This window comes from Bos mutus, chromosome 20, assembly GCF_027580195.1.
Source record: "Bos mutus isolate GX-2022 chromosome 20, NWIPB_WYAK_1.1, whole genome shotgun sequence".
Lineage (NCBI taxonomy): Eukaryota > Metazoa > Chordata > Mammalia > Artiodactyla > Bovidae > Bos > Bos mutus.
Genome location: NC_091636.1, coordinates 33,388,966 through 33,412,596, shown reverse-complemented (window position 1 = coordinate 33,412,596; position 23,631 = coordinate 33,388,966). Strand labels below are relative to the sequence as shown.

General features: G+C 39.7%; 1 protein-coding gene across 1 annotated transcript in view; it reads left to right on the top strand.

Moving 5' to 3' along the window:
- C7 (complement C7) overlaps positions 1 to 23,631 on the top strand; it is a 57,116-nt gene that overhangs the window by 14,203 nt on the left and 19,282 nt on the right. The window contains exons 5-12 of the mRNA XM_005889717.3: positions 637 to 784; positions 1,775 to 1,913; positions 9,892 to 10,062; positions 11,335 to 11,578; positions 13,690 to 13,800; positions 17,373 to 17,539; positions 18,720 to 18,948; positions 21,798 to 21,969. Of these exons, the coding sequence (XP_005889779.2) occupies positions 637 to 784; positions 1,775 to 1,913; positions 9,892 to 10,062; positions 11,335 to 11,578; positions 13,690 to 13,800; positions 17,373 to 17,539; positions 18,720 to 18,948; positions 21,798 to 21,969 (1,381 nt within the window). The remainder of the gene's footprint in view (positions 1 to 636; positions 785 to 1,774; positions 1,914 to 9,891; positions 10,063 to 11,334; positions 11,579 to 13,689; positions 13,801 to 17,372; positions 17,540 to 18,719; positions 18,949 to 21,797; positions 21,970 to 23,631) is intronic.

The following is a 23,631-nucleotide window of genomic DNA, read 5'->3' as shown; positions in this document are numbered from 1 at the left end:
TCAGAAAAGAAATCAAAAGTTGAAGAGCAGGAAGTCAATCTGTCTTCCCAATGGTTGACCTTGTATGATTTTGGAGACCAAAATGCTTGATGGTTATGGATAAGAGCCTGGAATTTGAATTTGGGTTCTGTTTTCAATTTTATTGTTCATGCAAGGTCAGAGGCAATGGCACCCCACTCCAGTACTCTTGCCTGGAAAATCCCATGGGCGGAGGAGCCTGGTAGGCTGCAGTCCATGGGGTTGCTAAGAGTCGGACATGACTGATTGACTTCACTTTCTCTTTTCACCTTCATGCATTGGAGAAGGAAATGGCAACCCACTCCAGTGTTCTTGTCTGGAGAATCTCAGGGACCGGGGAGCCTGGTGGGCTGCCATCTCTGGGGTCGCACAGAGTCGGACACGACTGAAGTGACTTAGCAGCAGCAGCAGCAGCAGCAAGGTCAGAATCAATTTTGCATGTTGCAAAATGAGGACCAAAATAATCAACGTTCATTCCTTGGGCAGTGAGGGTTTATCTTAAATTCACACTAGAGTATCAGTACTGTGTTGGGAGCCCAGGCTGAAACCTTTTGACCCCAGGTAGTGTTTTCCTTTTTTCCTCTAATATTTTTGTGTGGTGGATGGTCTTGTGTTCAGGTCAGTGCATCAGCAAATCTTTAGTTTGCAATGGGGATTCTGACTGTGAAGAGGACGGTGCTGATGAAGACAGATGCGAGGATGCAGAAAGCAGACCTGCCTGTGACAAGGATAAACCTCCTCCAAACATAGAGCTTACCGGACGTGGGTAAGGTGCTGAGTGGCTTCCTGTATACGTCTACGAGCTGTAGTTTTCATTTTGTTGTGTTTTAGTCTGTGGTTTGGTAAATCTAAGAGCAAATCAACTAATAGTCAACCTTTACTTAGATCTCTTTGCCACATCCTGAAACATTAAAAAAAACCCCTGCATATACACCTGTAAGCATATGCGGTAAAGCTTGGAAGGACCCGTTGTCCCTGCAGCGTCCTGGGTTTAGCGCTGAGAATCCTGCATCCGAGGAAACCCTCAGACCTGGGAAAACCTGGCCAGTCAGTCACCCTATGGGAGAGGGAGACGGCGAGGAGAACTAATTCAGTGATGTGGGGCTATTTAAGGGAATTGAGAGACCGCAGAAGGCGAGCGGTGGAAGAAAAGAGAAATTGTGTTGGGACCTTCGGGATGCAAAGTAATTGTCTCAGCTAGCTGGGAACTTTCAAGTGAAGTTAGACTGATCCTCTTTGCCTTTTCAAAAAGAATTCTGAAAAACTTTTAAAGGTCAGGCTCAAGTTAAGGTTTCAAGGTTTTAAGATAATCTCTGAGACTGATAGATGTGAAATGTGTTGACAGAAAAGTGGTAAAATTACTCCAAAGAGTATACCAGTTAGCATGCTAAGGGGCCAGTTAGTTGAAATTCATTTGTAGAGAGTTCTATCTCCTCAAGAGTAATCTTAATTGTATTGGTTTTATCTAAAGATGCAATTCAAAACCAGCTGTTGCCATAGATACAAAAGAGCTGTTCTTAGGGCTAAAAAGATCTTGGGTTTCCCCATTCATTAGTGTTAGCCATTATACCAATCAGGGGGAGTTGGTAATGTATGGTGTGCTTTAGGAGGATTTTATTTGAGATCGCCCAGAGATGCTTAACTGTAATGTGTTTCAAGAACATCCAGAGTTCACTAATGATGCCTGTTTCAGCAACTGCTATTTCTGGTTTTTAACAGCCTTTTCTTCTTTCATTTTTTTTTTTTTTTTTAACAGTTACAATGCACTAACGGGCCAGTTTAGAAACCAAGTCCTCAATACCAAAAGTTTTGGTGGTCAATGCAGAAAGGTGTATAGTGGGGATGGGAGAGATTTCTACAGACTGAGTGGAAATATCCTCTCCTACACATTCCAGGTACTTAATTATGGATTTAATGTCTTTCTAGTCTGTAAACTGTTGCCAGAGATCATTATTTATGATATTGAGCTTTTTGATATTTTGTTGAGTTTACTTGTAGCCTCATGTGCGATCAGTTCTTATAAATGTCTTATACGAGCTTAAAAAGAATACATTTTCTTTTAAAAATGTTTTATTTATTTGTAAACATTTAAAAAATTTTATTCAGTTTTTAAAGGTTACTTTCCATTTACAGTTGTTAAAAAAATCCTGGCTCTATTCCTGGTGTTTTACAATTCATCCTTGAGCCTGTCTTACACCTCCTGCTAGTTAGTGCCTCCTCCTCTCCCCTCCGGTGTTGCCCCCTCTCCCCACCCCCTCCACTGGTAACCCTTTAGTTTGTTTCCCTTATCTGTGAGTCTACTTCTTTTATGTTATATTCTCTAGTTTGTTAAGAACACATATTCTTTAACTCTGGGGTACAGGGCAATAATACTTTTAATTTGTGTCATTCATGCTGAAATATCTATTGTCTCATTTTCAATTCCACGCTCCCAGAACCTAATGGTCTGTCCCTGTGTGGGTGTTAAAACTCAAGACTCTGGTCGTAACTGATTGTGATAATTTCCTAACCACTGCCATGGTTAAAAATGCATTTATTTTTAATTTTTTTTTTACACAGATGTTCATAGCAGCTTTATTTGTGATAGCTAAAATCTGACAACAATCCAATTATAGATCAAAAGTGAGTAGATATTACATCCATACAATACAATACTACCCAGCGATGCAAAGGAATGAGCTACTTATACACACTACAACATGGATGAATTGCAAGTTATGCTGAATTAAAGTAGCCCACAAGTACATCCTGTATGATACCACTTATATAACATTACTTAAAAATGAAAAATAAGGAATTCTCTGATGGTCCAGTGGTTGGGACTCCATGCTTTCACTGTGGAGGTTGGGGGGAGATCAATCCTTGGTGGCGGAATTATCTTTAGCTGCAGGGAACTATCTTTAGCTCTGATATGGCAGATTCCAAATTACTTCTGTATCTGCAGCCTCCATTTGGCCACCAGGGTAATGATGTCACCCAGTGGATTCTCTTCCACTGTTCAGAGTGCCAGGAGCACGTTCCCTGTAATATTCAGGATATTCCCTCCAAAACAGAGCACACGCTCCAGGATGTCACTAATGCAATAACTCCGGAAGACCAGCGGGTCAGGAAGCAGCACTGCCAACGGGGCCTCTGCTGGCCACAGAGTCTCCCCCTGGTGGCAGCAATTATGAAATATTTCATATGTACAGAAGCATGTGAATAACATATACTTGCAGTTTGGAGAAAACTAATAAGATCAAACCAGTCAATACTAAAGGAAATCAATCTTGAATATTCATTGGAAGGACTGATACTGAGGCTCCAATACTTTGGCCACCTAATGCGAGGAGCTGACTCATTGGAAAAGAACCTGATACTGGGAAAGATTGAAGGCAGGAGGAGAAGGGGACAACAGAGGATTAGATGGTTGGATCACCAACTCAACGGACATGAGTTTGAGCAAACTCCAGGAGATAGTGAAGGACAGGGAAGCTTGGCGTGCTGCAGTCCATGGGGTTCCAAAGAGTTGGATAAGATTTAGCAACTGGACAACAAAACAATTACACAAATAGGACTCATGTATGCCTAGCACCCACCTTAAGAAATAGAGTATTGCTGGTGACTTAAAAACTCCCGTCTGCCCCTCTCTGTTGCATCCTCTCCACCTGTATAGCCCGTGTAAACGCTATCTTACATTTTGTGTTGATATTAATCACTTCCTTGTTTTCCTGTATATGTTTATCCCGTATGCTTATTCTTTGCCACTTACACAGATAAATCATAGAGTATGTTTTCTTCTGTGAATCGTTCTTTCACTCAAGGTTAGTTTTGAAATTTATTCATGCTGATATAGATGGCATTTTTACTACTATTTCCTTTTTTTTTTTCCTTATGAAAATGCCTTGAATGTTCTTGTGCATGAGTTGTTCCATGCCAATGAGCTAGAGTTTCTCTAGGGCAAACACCTGGAACTCAAATGGCTGCCTTGTAGGTTATGTATAGGTTATATTTGTCTAAAGTTTCCAAAATGATATATATATATATATATGGTTCGTCTATACCCCACCAGCAGTGTGGAAGAGTGACCTGTGCTCCACATCATTGCCAGCATCTGTATTCCAGGCTTTTAAACTTCATTTATGGTCTTGAGGTCTCCTCTGCTTCTTGCGGGCTGTTTCTGTCATACACACTACCTAATCTCATCCTGTTCCTTGATTTCCACACAAAATCTACTCAGACAAAAGCGTAATGGCTTTAGGGTAAATTCCTGAAGATTTAAAGGGAACATAGAGATTGTCTGCTGTAGCAATGCCAACTCATTCAACAAAAACAGTTGCGATCTTCCATCTTAAATTGTCTGTCCTTCCGCAACCTCAACAAAAAGAAGTTTCTGGTCTCATCCTGTTTTAACCTGTTTCTTGCTCTTCTTTTCCAAGGTTTCCTCTCTCATGCCTTTCCTTTCATCTTCCAAGAAATTGAAATTTTCCAGTTCAACCCTCCTTACTGATTACTCCCAAATTTGTAAAGCAAAACTATTAGAATGTTCAGAGGGAAGGGCCTTTAGTTTACCAAAATTAGCCATCTTCAGAAAGCAGTTCTGATTATAAGGAGCAAACCCACAAACCTCCAACTTATAATGGAATTAAGTTACATTTAAAAATTATTGAATCATGAAAATGAAAAGTGGAACAGATCTGAAAAATGATCATGGCTACCAAGTTTTGAATATCTCTGGTGGCATCTGCACTATTTTAAGAAATTTGTATAATTTTAATCAATATCTTCACAATATCTATGGAAGGTAAGTAATATTTTACTGTTTTGTATAAATAGAAATCAAGGCTCAGAGGACTTCAACTGACTTGCTCTAAGTCACTAAATTAATAAGTAGTAAGGCTTAGGGCTCAGTTCCAGCACGCCCCAGGTGGTGCTAGTGGTAAAGAATCGGCCTGCTAATACAGGAGATCTAAGGGACATGGGTTTGCTCTCTGGGTTGGGAAGATCCCATGGGGGAGGGTATGGCAACCTACTCCAGTATTCTTGCCTGGAGAATCCCTTGGACAGAGGAGACTGTCGGGCTCCAGCCCATAGGGTCGCACAGAGTTGGACATGGCTGAGGTGATTTAGTACACATGCCAGTATGTCAGACTTCACAGCCCTTCATTTTTCTAGTATATTTTACTCTCCCTGTGCTGTGCTTAGTTGCTCTTTGTGACCTCATGCACTGTAGCCCACGAGGCTCCTCTGTCCATGGGGATTCTCCAGGCAAGAATACTGGAGTGGGGTGCCATGCCCTCCTCCAGGGGATCTTTCCAACCAGGGATCGAACACAGGTGTCCCACACTGCAGATTCGTTACCATCTGAGCCACCAGGGAAGCCCAAGAATACTGGAGTGGGTAGCCTATCCATTCTCCAGAGGATCTTCCCAACCCAGGAATTGAACTGGGGTCTCCTGCATTGCAGGTATATTCTTTACCAGCTGATCTACCAGGGAAGCCCAGTTTACTCTCCCAATGTATTGTATTAAATGCTTTTTCAACTCTAGATTCTAACATGGTGAAAAACATGTATTGTAATTTATCCTTTGGCCTAAAGGGAGAATGTGAGTAGGTATATGCAGAGACATTTTTCTCCTCTTATTCCTAGGTTAGTGTGTTGATAATTCTTTCATTATTATAAGGGGGAGAAGTGTGTGTGTGTGTGTGTGTGCGCGCGTGTGTGTATACATACACATACAGAACAGAAGAAATAATAAGGGAGAGGACTTTTGACATGGTTGGAAGGAAGACATGTTGGAAGCCTGCCACTTCTGAAGAAGAAAAATAATTTAATAACAGTGTAATCCTGCCATTCATTTTTCACAGCGTGGCTTGGTTTTTGGATTGACATCTGAAATGCCTTTCCAGTCACTGAATTTGAAGGAATGTTTGTCAGAGGTAGAGGGAAATTACAGCCTGTTACTGAGTGAAGAGTAGAGATGTTTTGAGAATCCAGCCCGAGGGAAGTGAGGTGGAAGTAGCAGGCAGTGAGTCAGTCAGGCAAGCGCGAAACCCAGGTGCCAATACAGAGGTGGTCGACGTTCTCCTCAGTTCAGACAGACTGGGGGCCACTGCAGATTCAGCCCTCTTCAGGTAGAACATGACTTTTGGCTTGTTGGAGCATAAACATTAGTAAATAAACAGAAAACAGAATCGGTCAATCTCTCTTCTACTCTCTGTTTTGGAAATCAGCTTGATAGCGTACCCAGGACAAGTCCGTTTCTTACCGAGGAGTCCACTTACTTTGAAGCTATGCTTCTTCTCTGTTTGCTCGTGTTTTTCATACTGCAAGGAAGCCTTTGAAATTCAAGCACATTCCTGCTCCATGGTCACTTCGGGAAGGTGCCACCCTGCTGAGTTCAGCTTGGGAGATGCTGAAAGACAGTCTTGTTTATTCTCAGCATGTAATGAGTTGCAGATGGCAGTGAGCAAAGATCAGGGTGGAAAAAACAACTTTCTGGATCCTCCTGCTTTGGTCTTGGATGTACTTCATGATATTAAAATTTTTATTGAAATATAACTGATTTGAAATGTGTTTTTGGTGTATAGCAAAGTGAGTCTTTAAATATATATTTATGTATGTATATTCTTTTCAGATTCTTTTCCATTATAGTTTATTACAAAATATTGAATATAGTTCTCTCTGCTATACAGTTGGACTTTGATGTTTATCTATCTTAATATTTAGTAGCTGATATCTGCCAATCCCCAATTAATTTATCGTTCCTCTCCTTTCCTTTGGTAGCCATAAGTTTTGTTTTCTATGTCTGTGAGTCTGTTTCTGTCTTGTAAACAAGTTCATTTGCGTCATTTTTTTAGATTTCACATATAAGTGATATGTGATATTTGTCTTTGATTTACCTCACTTTGTTATTTAGAGATCAGATATGTCTGTCAAATTAATAGCGAAAACATATTCTAAAGGAAATTTTAATTAATGCTTAATTATCTGATCCTCTGCATCCTCTGAAGGTATGAGTCTAGTTGTCCAAGATTTCTAAATCTACTTTGTTAACAAAAAAATAATTTGAATAATGATAAAAATAGCTCACATATATTAAGAGCCCTCTGTATACTAAGCACTGTTTCAAGTGCTTTAAATGTACCTTATTTTTTTCTTTATAATAACCTAAGTAGGTAGGTTGTATCATCTACTATTTTAGCAGATGACAACTATAGGGTGTGAAGGCCAGGAGTGTGACTTTGGAGTCATTGTAGTGCCTTTTACTTTGGCAGGATTAGAGTGTGTGTGTGTGTGTGCGCACGCTAAGTCACTTCAGTTGTGTCCAATTCTTTGCAACCCCATGGACTGTTGTCTGCCAGGCTCCTCTGTACATGGGATTCTCCAGGCAAGAATACCACAGCGGGTTGCCATGCCTTCCTCCAGGGGCTCTTCCCAACCCAGGGATCTAACTCATGCCTCTTACATCTCCTGTACTGGCAGGCAAGATTTTTACCACTAGCACCACCTGGGAAGCCCCAGAATATGTGTAAGTGTTAATAGAAATGAACCAGTAGAGAAAGAAAACTTGAAGCTGTAAGACAGGGAGTAATCGATTTAATTGGTCCTTTGGAGAGGTGGGAAGAAATGCACTATAGAAAGAGGTCAGAGAAATTAGCCTTAGATAGGAAGAGGAACACGTGTGCAGAAAGGAAGTGAAGGTGTTCATAAGTTTGTAGATTTGTTAGCCAGAAGTACGAGTAGTCTCTTGTCTGACAGAGGGAATATTTGTAAAGAATGAGATTAAGGTTATCTTCCAAGAGTGAAAGAAATGGCTGTAAGAGTGAGGGGTTGAGATGGATGCAGAACTTTTGAAACTGATACTGTAGGGAATGGGAGAAAGAATTGGCTAGAGATTTAGGATTGCTGGCATGTATTGAGGGTTCCCCTGAAATTAGAAATCATGAATGAACTTATCATACCACCAATGGATAGTTGTGTGATTTTTCTGTAGTAGTGCTAAGCTGCTTGGCTGTGAGGATTGAACTAGAGTTGAGTTTCTGCCTGGCAAATATGGTGGCAGGACATACCTAGACAAGGCTCATTGGCAAGAGTTAGGTTCATTGGCATGAGAATGGTTGAAGTCATGAACCATGAAGCTTACCCACAACAGGAAGGAAGTGAAAAAATGAAGGTGCTGATAGGGAAAGAGAAGGGAAAGTAACTTGCAGAGCTTCTTTCTATGAAGTTGAATAATAAGCTATGGCAAGAGTAGAATGAGAGTTGAAAGAGTAAAAAAGTCGGAGTATAGGATGTTTGCATTGTGATTTCAGAGGAAGACTCAGTCTGGGGGAATTCAAGATCTTAGCCAGAGTGAAGAGGGTATTAATTGAAGCAAATTTAAGATCACACTACAGGGAGGGAGGAGGGAGGAGGGTTCAGGATGGGGCACACGTGTATACCTGTGGCGGATTCATGTTGATACATGGCAAAACCAATACAATATTGTAAAGTTAAAAAATAAAATAAAATAAATAAAAAGTTACAAAAAAGGAAGAGATTGAAGGCTGCATCAATTAATATTAAGAATTGATATAATTGATATTATATAATTCTTATTATATAATTGATATAATTCTTAATATAATCAGATATAAGGTCTGATTTATCCTTGTTTACAAAAAAGGTGTTTTCTATAAAATAAAATTATGTGTAAATTTTAACATATACACAAAATAAAGACAATGAACTAACTTGTAGTAACATACAAGACTGCCTGATGGGTTTGAATGTTTAGACCCTCTTAGATGGGATGTATGCTCACTTCTTCATTACCTTACCTTCCACTGGATGCTTCCAACATTTATATTACTTGACAGGCCTCATTTGACACTTGATCTAGGGCAAAATAAAGGATAAAGAAGTGATAGTCTTCTCCATGAATGCTGGAGCTGTCCCTTCTCAGCCACATGTGACTATCCTGTTGTCTGTTTTAAAATTCTTCTGGGATGGCTTTTTCTTCTACCATCTAGCAAAGGAAAAACAATTCCAACCCTAGTATTTATTTAAGTCTAACAGAATTAGAAATTTAAATCCACTACGGATCATATAGAGTATTTCAAAAACAAAGCCCCAGAGATCTAACTAGTTCATATCACCTGTTTGCATCTCTGTGTCCCTCTATTGGATGAAAAGTCAAGAGCCAGCTGCTTTGTAGGTCTCTGTTAGTGTAACTCTGGTGATTTGCTCACTTCTGGGCTAAATGCTGGCATTAAAGGAAAATGCAAGATGTTTGTACACAAACATATTTTGTGAATCACATGGGATTGCTGTTATTAGTACTATGTCTCCTGGTTGACAAGGAGTAGTTCTAATAATGCACTAATTGTTATAATAAGGGACTAAGTAATTATTATAATGAACTCTATTCTTTACAGTCATATAGGCCTGGTCTTAGTGAGAATCACTGTTGTTTTACATTAATGAAGAGCTTTGTCTTTTGGAGAAGATCATGTGAAGAAAGTATCCATGTTAAGGGATCCATGATGAAAGACTCTTGGTTCCATCTAAGGCCTTAATTTGATCATAGCAAAATTTTTCATTTTCTTTATGGTACATATTTAAGGTGTGGTGGTTGTAGTTTAGTCACTAAGTCATGTCTGACTTTTACAACCCCAGGAGTGTAGCCTGCCAAGTTCCTCTGTCCATGAAATTTCCTAGGCCAGAGTACTAGAGTGGATTGTCATTTCCTTCTCCAGGGGATCTTCCCAATCCAGGAATCAAACCCAGGTCTCCTGCATTGCAAGAAAATTCTTTACCCTCTGTGCCACCAGGGAAGCCATGACAAATTATTCTTGGTTACATCTAAGACCTTAATTTGCTCACAGCAAAAATTTTCATTTTCTTTATAGGTGAAAATAAATAATGATTTTAATAATGAATTTTATAATAGTACCTGGGCTTATGTAAAAGAGACATCAACAGAACATTCATCATCTAGTAAAGGACGTTTCCTCTTTTTTAGTTCTTCATCTTCTTCACACGGTTACTCTTCAAATATGAATATACTCGCTAAGAAAAAGGTTAGTGTGAAATATTCATTAATTTTTCCATATTTTGCTGGTTTAAGTATTTCTAACATTAACAAAAGTGTATTTACCAAAATAATCAGCCATCATTTTTTAATTAGGGCATAGTATCTTCTTCAAAGAGATAATCCAATATACTTCTTTAAAAGGTATAGCTTTTGTCTTGTTAATTCTCTTTCATATTGTATTTATTTACACTTTTTATTTTCTCATTATTTGTTCTTATTTAAAAATCCCCAAAATACTTATAACTTTAAAATCTTCTAGTTAAAACTAGCCTAAATTTCTAATTCATGATTACTGATGGTACTATAGGTGTTATATACTATTTCAAAAATCCAATGAAGATGTGCTTCTGAAACACTAATACTAGAGTTTTTCAAATAAGCTGTATTACAATAAAAGATGTTAAAATACCTTATTACTTTGGAGAGACCAACATTTTCATCTGAGGAGTTAAAAGACTTAACTTTAGATATTCTGTTGTTTTGAGATACTAAGACTTTCATCACGGGCAACCTGAAGAGTTGGGATGAATTATACTAATTGATACATACTTAGTGGTGAAGTATTTTTCAGGCTGATTATCATTCATTATATGCATAATTCATCTCATTCTTAAAGTCAGTAACTTGATAAATAAATCACATAAGTAAGGTATAAAGGAATATAGATATTATTTGTTTTATGACTAAGTGGAAATATGAGTGTAAAAACATTTATCATATTCATATTATATTATTCATATAAGTGAGAATTTAGTGTAAGTTAACTCTGTCTTGGATATCATGAAAAGATGCCTAGGAAGGGTTTAAAAGATCTCATTATTAAGTGGTTTACCCTGTAAATACCCCAGTATGAAAGATAAATTAGATCACCCTACTGATAAGTCATTGTCAAGATGTGGACTCTAAGGACATTATATCCCTATTTGTGAGATTATTTAGTAGTTAATGATGCTGATTCCTTTTTGCTAGTTGAGGAGGGCATAACAATTTTGTCTTGGGGTTTTAAAAGTTAGCTATAAAACAAGTTATGAAGTCATCACTCAGATGTTATTCCTGTTTGAGATTCCAAAAATTCCTTAGATTGCTTCAAGTGGGTGGGCTCAGAAGAGACCTCATTATGCATCAAAAAAAAAAAAAAAAATTCATAAAGTCTGCATTAATGTAGGTGACTGTTGATGGAGACATTGGACCAGAAACTATTTCTGTTGTCTTTTAATCTTCAACCTAAAATGCCTTTTACTCTTTCTTATTCCTATAGAGTTATCAATTGTTGGTTCTTCAGAACACTGTTGAAGTGGCTCAGTTTATCAATAACAATCCGGAATTTTTACAACTGGCTGAGTCATTCTGGAAGGAACTCTCTTACCTTCCCTCTCTGTATGACTACAGTGCCTACCGAAGATTGATTGACCAGTATGGGACACATTATCTTCAGTCTGGGTCCTTAGGAGGAGAATACAAAGTTATCTTTCATATGGACTCAGAAAAAGTCAAAAAATTTGGTAATTAAAAACATTGCTATATATAAGCATTGCAAGGATTTTAATGGGGGAATAACCTGTAGTTAAACTTTAGAGCTTTAAAATATGACAAATAGAGGTTAATTGCAAAGGAATCCAAAATTGTATGAATCCATTATACTCTACACAAAATCTTCCAGGCCTTAAGAAAAAGCTTGCCTACTCTTTTGGATAGTATCCTGAAATGAAAATTAAGTCATTAGAGATAACTAGAGGGTGTTGATTAGATTTTTATAATACTTTTTGATCTCCCCATTTCTCAGATTAAGTAATATTCCTTGAGGAAAACGGATGAGGATTTTACTAATATTGCAGAAATCAAAATGTTTCAATTAAGTATTTTTTTTTTATTTGCCTCTGTTCTTTACCACTCCCATGCCTTTAAAAATAAATCTGCTCTGAATATCACGTTTGCTTACTACCTAAGACTTGTAACAGCAGCTTAAATTTATTGATTCCTTCTCAACAGGTGAGTTGTCTATGTCAGCAATGATCCTCACTGTTACCCAGTGATATGCCCATTATGGCTCCTGCCCCACAGACTGAGAAATGCAGACTCAGTGCTGTGAAGAGACCCATCTCAAGGCATACAGATTGTAAGGAGGTCTAGCTGGCTCCAGCATCAGCTTAGCTTTATCCTTATGTTATGTTGCTGCTGGAATTGCCTGATTCTTGTTAGAAACTGGGCACGCTACTGAGTTCATGTTGGTTGATTCCACGGTGAGAGGATGTTCCCCACCAGCTACTGACATGTTGGAGGAGCATGTGAGTGTTAGGATCCACTCTTCCTCTCCAAAGACCTTTCGGCCCTGGCTTATTTATGGGCCAAGTCCAAACTTCTTCCCACTTTTGTCCTGAAGCTCACGGCCACCCTTGCTTCTCTATCCCAGTTCACCTCTTCAGTCAAGACTTTCTTACCACTTTGGAGGAGAGTAAGACTTTTCAGATGAGATTCAGAGGAGGAATATAGCCTTCTCTTGTGGGTAAACCACAATATTTTCTGTTTCCATTGACTATTTTCCCCCCTTGGGCTTAATATTTTTTTTTTTTTTTTTTACCAATTATGGTTCAATTAGAATGTGAACATTTCCAACCTCAATAGGTTGGAAATGAATGCACAAGTATAGGTTTTTGTAGCAACAACAGAGGCAATATTTCTTTGGGAAATTAATCCAGAAAACGGCTTGATCTAAACTCAGTTTCATGATCATGTTTTTTTTCTTTAAATCTTAAAAGAAATGAAGAAGATTTTTAAAAAAGACTTCTGAGTTCGTAAAAATTTTGAGTAAAAATTTTACTTGAGCAGTTTCTGTTCTTCCCCAAAGTTTTAATTGAAATTAATCAAGGCTCCTGGGATATGATACATACAAGTGTTCTTTAAGAAATATTGAGTTTATTATAATATTGTTAGTAAAATTATATTAAAATGTATTTCTACTCTTTATTATTTTCTATCCTCTTTTTTAAAATTACATTGGCAAAATTCCAATTGATAATGAGTAGAAATTATAACCAACTAAGATGTCATTGGAAGAAAATGTAGAAACCAGAGCTGTTAAAGATGGAGAGACTGAGGCACTAGAACTAGGGTTTTAGGAATTAATTACTATAGAACCAGAACCCAGTTTTTGGTGTCTCCAGTAGGTGGGCTGGAGGCCATTGCATATTAACTTTTACTTATTTGCCTTGTGCCTGAGAAGCTGACTGTGGTTGGGTGAAAGATATCAAACTTTGGGGTGTTCAATTTTAGTTCCCTCCACTGTTTCATACAGAAATCATCCATGTAACTCCACCCTCTGGTTAAAGATATTAGAAGCCAATATCAGCTGAATCATTTGAAAGTGAGACAGACACTTGATGCTTTATCCCTAAATATATGCATGTATCTTATTTTGTTTATAACAAAGATCAAATATTGCTTTTTCTGACCTTTGATCCTTCTAGAGCACTTGAAAATATACACATCATAACATTTTTGATTATATGGCCACAGTGGTAGGAAACAATCTCTTCTCCCACTCTCACACCTGGCATCTCAAAGAAGATTTTCAGCAAAGGTGGAAACTAAGCACGTTTAAAATTTTTCCCTCCAGATTTCCATTCAGAGGACAAGAGGAAATGTGCTTCCTCACATTTCCAGTTTTTGTTTACATCATCAAAACAAAAATGCACAACGATGGAAGAGGTCTTAAAATCGGTTTCAGGTAAATGAGAAGGGGGTAATTTTCATTACAAGTTTATCCCCTTATGGTTAATTCGTGGTCTCCAAGGGACTTTGACATTTCAGCAGGCGTTCTATTTTGCGTTTTTCAAATACTTGGCTATTTTACCTGTGATCTCTCCGTCGGATGTCATGGACATCCATCTGCATCCATGCATCCATCCATCGTGCAGAGCAGAAGGTTCACTGGGTATGTCCTGTGCTCTGTAACTATGTCCTCCATGTACACCACCACTGTCTCCTGTGAGGATGGTTGGCAAACCAGTCTAGAAAAAGGACACCAAGAGGGGAAGCTTCAGTTTCACTCTCTAACATGGATGCTCAGTGCAGGCAAAGATTTTGGTGCATGGTGGTGGTAGAGTAGGGGAGGTGGTGTGTTAGTCTTTGAGTGATTGAGAAAGGAACTGGAAGGGTAAGCTGATTTAGACTGTCTAGACACTGTGTCAGGGAGTTTGGGTTTCATCCTGATGGTGAGGGATGCTGTTAAAGGATTCAGTACAGGGAGCGAATAAATGAAAGATGACAAATATAAAGTTGTAGTGAAACAAGAGGGATTGAAAGGGAATAATCTGATAGGATAAAAACCAGAAGAGACGAGTAAAATGGAAGGTAGAGGAGAAGAAGCTGATAGCGAGAAGTGCTAGAGTGAAGTTAAGTAAGAACGTCTGAAGATTCTTTATTGGATTTGGTGATTAAGACTTAATTGCCTAAGATGAAGAGATTTTTAGTGTGTAGGGATGTAAATGAGACTGTGCCGTGAAATGTGTAAGGCCATGGAGTGATACTGGGGCTCAAGTTCTCTTGGGATGATGGCAGAAATTGGGATGAAGGAGAAGACTGATGCAGGTGCTAAGGTCCTCATCAGGGAAGTGAGGATTCTTTAGCGGATAAATGCAAGGAGGAGGGAGACACTGTTAAGCCAGGCTTTAATTCTTCATTTACTTACTGTATTCATCAACTATTTATGGAACCTATAGTGTCTGAAGAAATTGTTCGAGGCACTAGTGAGGTAGCAGTGAACACGCTAGAAAAGAGCCTGTCTTCTTAGAGCTGACGGGACAAAGGAGAAGGACAAGTAGTTGAATAATGTGGAAATCCAATGATCTGGAAATAGAAATGGAAGTGGAGCTTTGAAAAGGTGTTGACATCAGCTATCAGCTGGGTTGGTGATTAGAAGTGGCTCATCAATGTTATTTTGTGTTATTTTTTCTTTCGGGCTTAACAAACAGGTAGCACTTACAATGTGCCCAGCACCATTTTAAGTGATTTACAAGAATTAGCCAATATACTCCCACCTAAGAGCTGGTTATTATTCCATATTTCCATTTTACCGACAAGGGCACTGAGCCACAGAGAGGGTACCTAAGACTGCAGTTGGTGTCAGGCTTGAGATTCCAATGTCTGGCTTCATAGTCTGGATCCTTCGCTGTTGTCCTGGGCTGTTGTCTAGGGGAAGAGGGCCAGCTGAGCAGAAAGCTTACTGAGGCGTAGAGAGAGAGGCTACAGGCTTAAAAATAAATATGAAAGCTGATTTCTCAGACTCTGTATTTTGTAAACAAGCTTATCAGTTAAGGTGGTAATTCGCAGACTTTGGTGTGCATGAGGATTACCTGGTTAGCCTGTTCAGCTGCTCAGTCCACGGCTTTTCTCCCAGCTATTTCCTTCTAGAAATCCATCTGATATCAGAAATCTGCAGTCGTTCAGGTGATTCTGGGAGTTCAGGGACTGAACTTAGCAATACACTGCTTTAAAAGTGGTTCTATTTGCATATTAAAGATGTAACTAACAAGATGAGGACACACTTGGGTATTTTTATTAAAATTATGAGACTTAATATTTCTTAATATTCTGATTATAAAAATGTAATTTTTAAATTTGTAAAATTGGATGAAATTATAAAATTTGATTAAAAAAAGGAATGAAAATCAAGCTCTGATTAGCAAGTTAGGAATTTCCAGTCATGATCAGTGTAGAATCAGCTACACATGGAGATGAAAATATTTCTGAAATTATAAGGCACAGATATGAAAAAAAAGGGATTTGATTAGTATTTGAGTTTTTAAAAACACTTTTTATGTGTTAATGTATGCCTGTTAATTAAAAGCATTTTGTTTACTATAGTAGTCCAGATGCAATGAACTTTCCCTCCTGACATTTTCTTGTGAAAAATTTCTAACATACAGAAATGTTGAAAGAAAATAGTAATAAATACCCATGTACCCATCCCTTATATGTAATAATTATTATTTTGATATATTTACATATATATCTACATATAGTATTTATAATGTTGACTGTTTAGCAATACAAAAATATGTATTTAAAATATTTGTAATATTTGCTGAATCACTTGGAAGTTTCAAACAGCATAATGTTTCATCCCTAAGTATATACATGTATTTTCTAAGAAGCAAGACAGTCGCCTGTATAACAAATATTCTTTTTTAAAAAAATATGCTAATTTATTTATTATTTTTAGAATTTATTTATTTTAATTAGAGGCTAATTACTTTATAATATTGTATTGGTTTTGCCATACATCAACATGAATCCATACACGGTGTACACACATGTTCCCAATCCTGAACCCCCCTCCCACCTCCCTCTCCATACCATCCCTCTGGGTCATCCCAGTGCACCAGCCCCAAACATCCTGTATCCTGCATCAAACCTGGACTGGCGATTCGTTTCTTATATGATATTATACATGTTTCAATGCCATTCTCCCAAATCATCCCCCACCTCCCTCTCCCAAATATTCTTATTACACTAAGAACATTAAGAATATGAGTAATAATCTCTTAATAATCATCTACTGTTAGGTAATGATTGTGTCTGTTTTATTTTCTCTCTTAATAGATACTGTTTTTAGAGTAATTTTAGGTTCACTAAGTGATTGAGCAAAAAGTACAGAGAATCCCTATATCCCCAACCACGGGCACAGCCTCCTCCACTATCAAGATCCAGGCCACAGTGGTCCATTTGTTACAATTGATGAACCCATACTGACACAGAATAATCACTCAGAGTCCATAGTTTACATGAGGGTTCTGTGTATTCAGTGGGTTCGGACAAATACATAATGACATGTAAACATTATAGTGGGCTTCCCTGATGACTCAGTGGTAAACAATCTGCCGGCCAATGCAGGAGATATAGGTTCCAACCCTGGATTGGGAAGATCCCCTGGAGTAGGAAATGGCAACCCACTTCAGTATATTTGCCTGGGAAATCCCATGAACAGAGGAGACTGACGGGCTGCAGTCCATGGGATCGAAAGAGTCAGACACGACTTAGCAACTCAACAACAATCCATTATAGTTTCATATACAGCAATTTCACTGCTCTAGAAGTCCCTTAAAGATCTTGAAAATCCACTAAAAATCCCTCCTACTTGGCAACCACAGGTATTTTTACTGTCTCCATAGTTTTTCCTTTCCCAGAACGTCATACAATTAAATGGATTGTGTTAAAATACTTGATAGACTTTCAATTTCATTTTCTCATTCTCATTTCATTTGTACATCTGAACTTATTTGATTTTTCCTTGAGTAGAAAATGAGGGCAATTTGTTGCGAGGGGTCCCATTTGTCAGAGGAGGACATTCTGGCTTCTTGGCTGGCCTTAGTTACCTGGATCTGAACAATCCTGCTGGAAACAAACGGCGATATTCTCAGTGGGCAGGATCTGTACCTGATCTTCCTGAAGTCATAAAACAAAAGGTATGTGATGTTCAGCGCTAGGTGGCGGCCTGGATTGGAGGGGAGTTTGGGGGAGAATGGAAACATGTTTATATATGGCTGAGTCCCTTTGCTGTGCATCTGAAACTGTTACAACATTGTTAATCAGCTGTACTCCAATAAAAAACATTAAAAAAAAAAAAAGGAAGAAGAAAGCACCAGAAAGCAGTCATGTTTATTTGCACTGGGAAAGTGAGATTAAATCAAGGTGCTTAAACAGAGAAGGCTGTAATTAGCGTTTTCTGTATCCCAATTATGGTTTGTATAGTGAAATGAATGCATACAAAATAGGAAACAGAAGGTTCATTATCTTGTATGTCCATATTTCAGTTGTAAAGGTTAAATGTCCTGTAAATCCCAAGAGAAATTAATGCTAACATTTGCATTTCTAGCATTTGACCTAAATTGGGTTATGCCTTCCTGGTCCCTGATTCAGAGGAGTTATAGATTCTTTCAATAGGAAGGTACTTAGGCTTGTCTAGTATTACATTTGTTAGATCATTTTTCTTCCTGTGCCCATGGTTTATCGGTTCCTGGAGTCATGCAGGTTAATTCTAAAAAGATAGAATCAATTTGGCTGGCAGAATTTTAGGATGTTTTATTGGTACAGTCAGTTCTTGTATAACACAACATATGTGTTCCTAAAAATCAGAGAGTTAGGCAAAACTGTGCAATAAAGACCACAGGGCTTATGGGGAAAATGGTGTTAGGAACACAACACACAAAAACTTGATCTGTGACACTCATTAAAAAAAAAAAAGACAGGCACCAGTAAAAACAGCTTCAGATTTATACATGTTAACTTGTTAGGAAATGCATAGTCTACAACATATGTGGCCCATCGCCTTGAAGAGAACCTGAATCTTGCAAGGGTGGAAATGTGTGGTCTTCAAAATTATCTTTTAATAACTAGAAAATGAAGGTCCTATTGGTTTTAAAAAATTTTATGCATTCACACAAAATGCAAATAATATTCCTAGTTTTCCCTAGATTTGTCTTGTAAAGAAAGTGGGTTGCTTTCTTTTTATTTGAAAAAGAAATAGTTGGAATGAAGATGAGTGGCTTTTGATTTTATTTTAATGGGGTTGAGCCAAAATGCTGAAAGGAAAATATTCTTACTAGAACTCTGATTACTGACCATGTGATGTCTTTATCTGTGTAGCTAACGCCTTTGTATGAACTGGTCAAGGAAGTACCCTGTGCCTCTGTAAAAAAGCTCTACCTGAAACGGGCCATCGAGGAGTACCTGGATGAATTTGACCCCTGCCATTGCCGGCCTTGTCACAATGGTGGCATGGCCACTGTTCAGGGAAGTCAGTGTCAGTGCTACTGCAAACCGAAAACGTCTGGTGTGGCGTGTGAGCAAGGCGTCCTCTTAGGGGACCAAGCAGGTCAGTGTGCTGCATTTATGGTGGCCACTTTCCCTCTGGCCTCTGAGACTGTGCTTCTTCATGTATGGATATAGGGCAAAGTCTCATCAGGCTTTGAATCTGACTCTCCCTCTCTACTCCACCTCCAGACTATAGCTGCGGGGGTCAGGGCCCTTCGCTGTCTCCCTGATTTCCCCATCTGAACTAACAGAAAGTGTCAGTTGCTTCAGTTGTGTCTGATTCTTTGTGATCCCGTGGACTGTAGCCTGCCGGGCTCCTCTGTCCATGGGATTCTCCAGGCAAGAATACTGGAGTGGCTTGCCAATTCCCTTCTCCAGGGGATCTTCCTGACCCAGGGAATGAACCCGGGTCTTCTGCATTGCAGGCGGATTCTTTACCATCTGAGCCACCAGGGAAGCCACTGAAATAACAGACCTGCCTCCAGTCCTCCACTCTCCATTAGAATAGATTTATTGCCTGAAACATGTTCCATCCTTCCATGGTCATCTCAGTAAAGTTTTGTCTTAACTTAGGTCTACAGAGCTTTCGTCTGCACTGACCAACCTTTCTGGTGGCAAGCCTTTGGAAACACTACTGTTTTTATTTTCCATTATGTCCCATCAATTAATCATTCATTCACAAATATTTGTTGAACAACAGCTGTGTACTCAACAGAGCTTTTGGTGCTTTAAGTATTTAGCACATGAAGTTGACTTTATGAGTAGGCAAAGTATGAGACGATTTGTGTATATTTGTTTTTATATTTATTTATGTGGCTCTTTCATCTCGAAACTCATTTCTTAAGGTCAGAACTGTTTGCTTCCTTTATTCCTGGAGCCTGACATAGGGCTTGATTCATTAAGTGACTTAATAAATAAATGTTTGATAAATGAATGAATAGATGACTAAACCATGGTTGCTTATAGACAAACATCAAGAAAGCATCTTTGCCTCCTAATATCTTCCCAAGTGACCAGTCCTGATAAATTAAAATACCACCTCTGTGATTCATTCCTTTGAAGGGTTGATTTACAGCTGTTTGCTAAACTGGACCACTCCAGTACTCTTGCCTGGAAAATCCCGTGGATGGAGGAGCCTAGAAGGCTGCAGTCCATGGGGTCGCTGAGGGTCGGACACGACTGAGCGACTTCACTTTGACTTTTCACTTTCATGCATTGGAGAAGGAAATGGCAACCCACTCCAGTGTTATTGCCTGGAGAATACCAGGGACGGGGGAGCCTGGTGGGCTGCTGTCCATGGGGTTGCACAGAGTCGGACACGACTGAAGTGACTTAGCAGCAGCAGCAGCTAAACTGGAAGCTCCGCCTGCTGGTGAGGAATGGAGTAGCAATCATAAAACATCAAGCTCTTATTACCTACTATTAATACTGATGGCTCAGATGGTAAACAATCTGCCTGGAATGCGGAAGACTGGGCTCGATCTCTGGGTTGAGAAGATCCCCTGGATGAGGGCATGGCAACCGACTCCAGTATTCTTGCCTGCAGAATCCCCATGGACTGAGGAGACTGGTGGGCTACAGCCCATGGGGTCACAAAGAGTCGGACATGACTGAGTGACTAAGCACACACATACACACAACTCAATTTCTAATTGTGGAAGAAAGAGTAAGGAAGATTGGGTAAAATTATTATACAAATTATTTTAGTTTCGGTGTGCACAATACTGAGGAGTGAGTGTTGGGGAAGAGAGGGGAAGAAGAGGGATGTAGGTCACGCAGCAGAAATAGCTGCTCCTGCTGCTGCTGCACAGTCCAATTCTGTGCGACCCCATAGACGGCAGCCCACCAGGCTCCCCCGTCCCTGGGACTCTCCAGGCAAGAACACTGGAGTGGGTTTCCATCTCCTTCTCCAATGCATGAAAGTGAAAAGTGAAAGTGAAGTCGCTCAGTCGTGTCCGACTCCCAGTGACCCCATGGACTGCAGCCCACCAGGCTCCTCCATTCATGGGATCCTCCAGGCAAAAGAGTTCTGGAGTGGGGTGTCATTGCCTTCTCCAGTAGAAATAGCTAAGGAGCAGTAAACACCCTCTTCTATTAGCAGAAAATAATGCTTTGAGGGAGTGGTTCCTGAGATTAGTTTCTAACTTGGAAAGCAAATTTCTTAGTATATGTTTCAAATTCTCTCTTACCTGCCCCAAGGAACATGATGGGAAAAATACTAAAACTATGAGACAGGAACCAGCCCTGAGGTGGAAGGTGGCCAGGGTGAGTGAGGAGGTACCTGCAGTTTAAGAAGGATGCTGACAGGAGGTAGACACATTTCTCCTACTTGCATATTTCCTCATGTTATACAGCTCCAACCCTGGATACCCAATAGACTATGTTCTTCTGAGGCCCAATCACTGTTTTAACAATAGGACCTTGTGTGCCTTTATTGAGAGACTGTGAGGTGATAAAAAAAAAGAGCCTGGATTCAGCTGTAAGACCGAGTTACAGTCAGGATGTGGCACTCAGCTGACAGCATACAGCACTGGACATAGCATTTAACCATTTGGTTTTGGGTTCCATGCCTATCAAATGAAAATTTTAACAGACCTCTTGGCCACCTCCATTAATTCTTGTGAGAACTAAATGAATGAAAAAATGCATGTGGAAGTGCTTTGAAAATGTAAAATAATACACAAATTTAAGATATTTTTGCAAGAAAGTTGTTAATGCAGTCTTAATATGGACAATCCTAGTCAGTGTGCAGGGACAGTCTGGCCATTGTGCAAGACCTCAGTGAACAGAGTGAAGGGAGTGCACTCCAGATTGTCCCCTCCCTCAATCACCACTTAGCAGAAAGCTTAGTATTAAGCACAGAAATCTTTCTCTCCAAGTGCTCTCCAAAAAATCTCTCTTTATTTGCAGGAGGGGTAGATGGAGGGTGGAACTGCTGGTCCTCTTGGGGTCCCTGTGTTCAAGGGAAGAAAACAAGAAGCCGACAATGCAATAACCCGTCTCCCAGTGCGGGTGGGAAATCCTGCATTGGCGAAACCTCAGAAACCAGGCAATGCGAAGACGAGGAGCTGGAGCATTTGCGGTAATGGAGTCCAGACCTCCTGGCAATTACATAAAACTCAATGCCCTCTGCAGATGCATGGAATACATTATGGCTGCTATTGAAACATTTAAACCCTATGTGATGATTTTATCAGGGAGTGCTTGGTTTTTAGCACTGGGGTCAGCTGAATGGGAAAGGCATGTGGCAAGTAAGAATCACTGAGAGTGCCTTGACTCTAGATGACATTCCTCTGTTCTTTGATCTAGACGTGCTAAAGTCGCTCAGTTGTGTCTGACTCTTTGCAACCTTATGGACTGTAGCCCTCTGTCCATGGGGATTCTCCAGGCAAAAATACTGGAGTGGGTTGTATTTCCTACTCCAGGGGATCGTCCAGACCCAGGGACTGAACCTGTATCTCTTGCTTCTCCTGCATTGGTAGTTGGGCTCTTTACCACTAACATCACCTGGGAAGCCCTCGTGTGTGCTTCAGGTTTTCCTGAAGCAGCTGTTACAAAAGGCTGGGGAACTGGGAGGTGGTCTGGCTCAGTGGATGTGAGCAGCAGCTTTGGCATCAAGCAGATCTGCCACCTGCCTGCTCTGAGACCTTGAGTAAGTTAACTGCACACCCCTAAAATCAGGATAAAAATAGTAGATACAGTGGTAACAGAAAGTTGTCAGAATTAAATGAGGTTAAGAACACAAAGTAATGAGTACAGTGCCAGGCACAAAGTAGGCTGTCAATAACAGTTGTATTATTTTCAGATTTACCACCCCTCTTCTTTATTTTCTTTGGACAAAGCATCAGGCATGTATTTGAGATGGTTAACATCTTCACTGATTAACCCAGTTGTCTGATACCGACTTCCTATTGGTCAGGATCTCGCAAAAGCTATCTTTAAAAATACTTCATTGCTGAATTGTTCCCCTGGGTTGGAATTCTTTATGGCACACCCCATTCTTTAACACCGTCCTTATTAACCTTTTCTGATCAGGGATTAGCAAACATTCTACAAAGATAATTTGAAGGTCACGTGAGTTGACGAAATGTAAGATGCTTGGGTGTGTGGTATTAGCATAGGGAGATGGGATGCCTTATTCCTAGGTCTTGGGTGCCTCCAGCAAGAATACTGGAGTGTGTGGCCATGTCCTCCTCCAGGGGATCTTCCCGACCCAGGGATTGAACCTGCACCTCTTACATCTCCTGCATTGGCAGGCGGGTTCTTTACCACTAGTGCCACCTGGGAAGTCAGCTGGCAAACATGAAATCTGGAAGGAGGAGAAAGCTGCATTCAGGGCACAGATTTCTGGGAAGACGAGGGTCTCTGAGGGAGCCTTGGCCCCAGCGGGTGTATTTCCTCGCCCGCAGACAGAAAGCTGGATGGACAGGAGCCTCCTAAGGAAGCTCTGAGAGAATTCTCTCTTCTTGGTGCTCAGAAGAGAGAAAATATCCTCTTCCTCCTTAGTACAAAAAGGAAAACTATGCTTACTGAGTCACATTTCTGAGTTTCCTCAGTTGTTGCAAGAATATAAGGAACTCAGCTCAGAAGGAGGTGACATTCAGAGGCTATTTGTAAGGCTTCCCTTCAGATTTCATGTTCCTGGAGTGGAGTTAATATTGGCGAAAGAGTGACCTCAGAGGCACCACTGATAATCATTGCCTAATGATGGCTGTCACCGTTACCATGATCATGATGCCGAAAG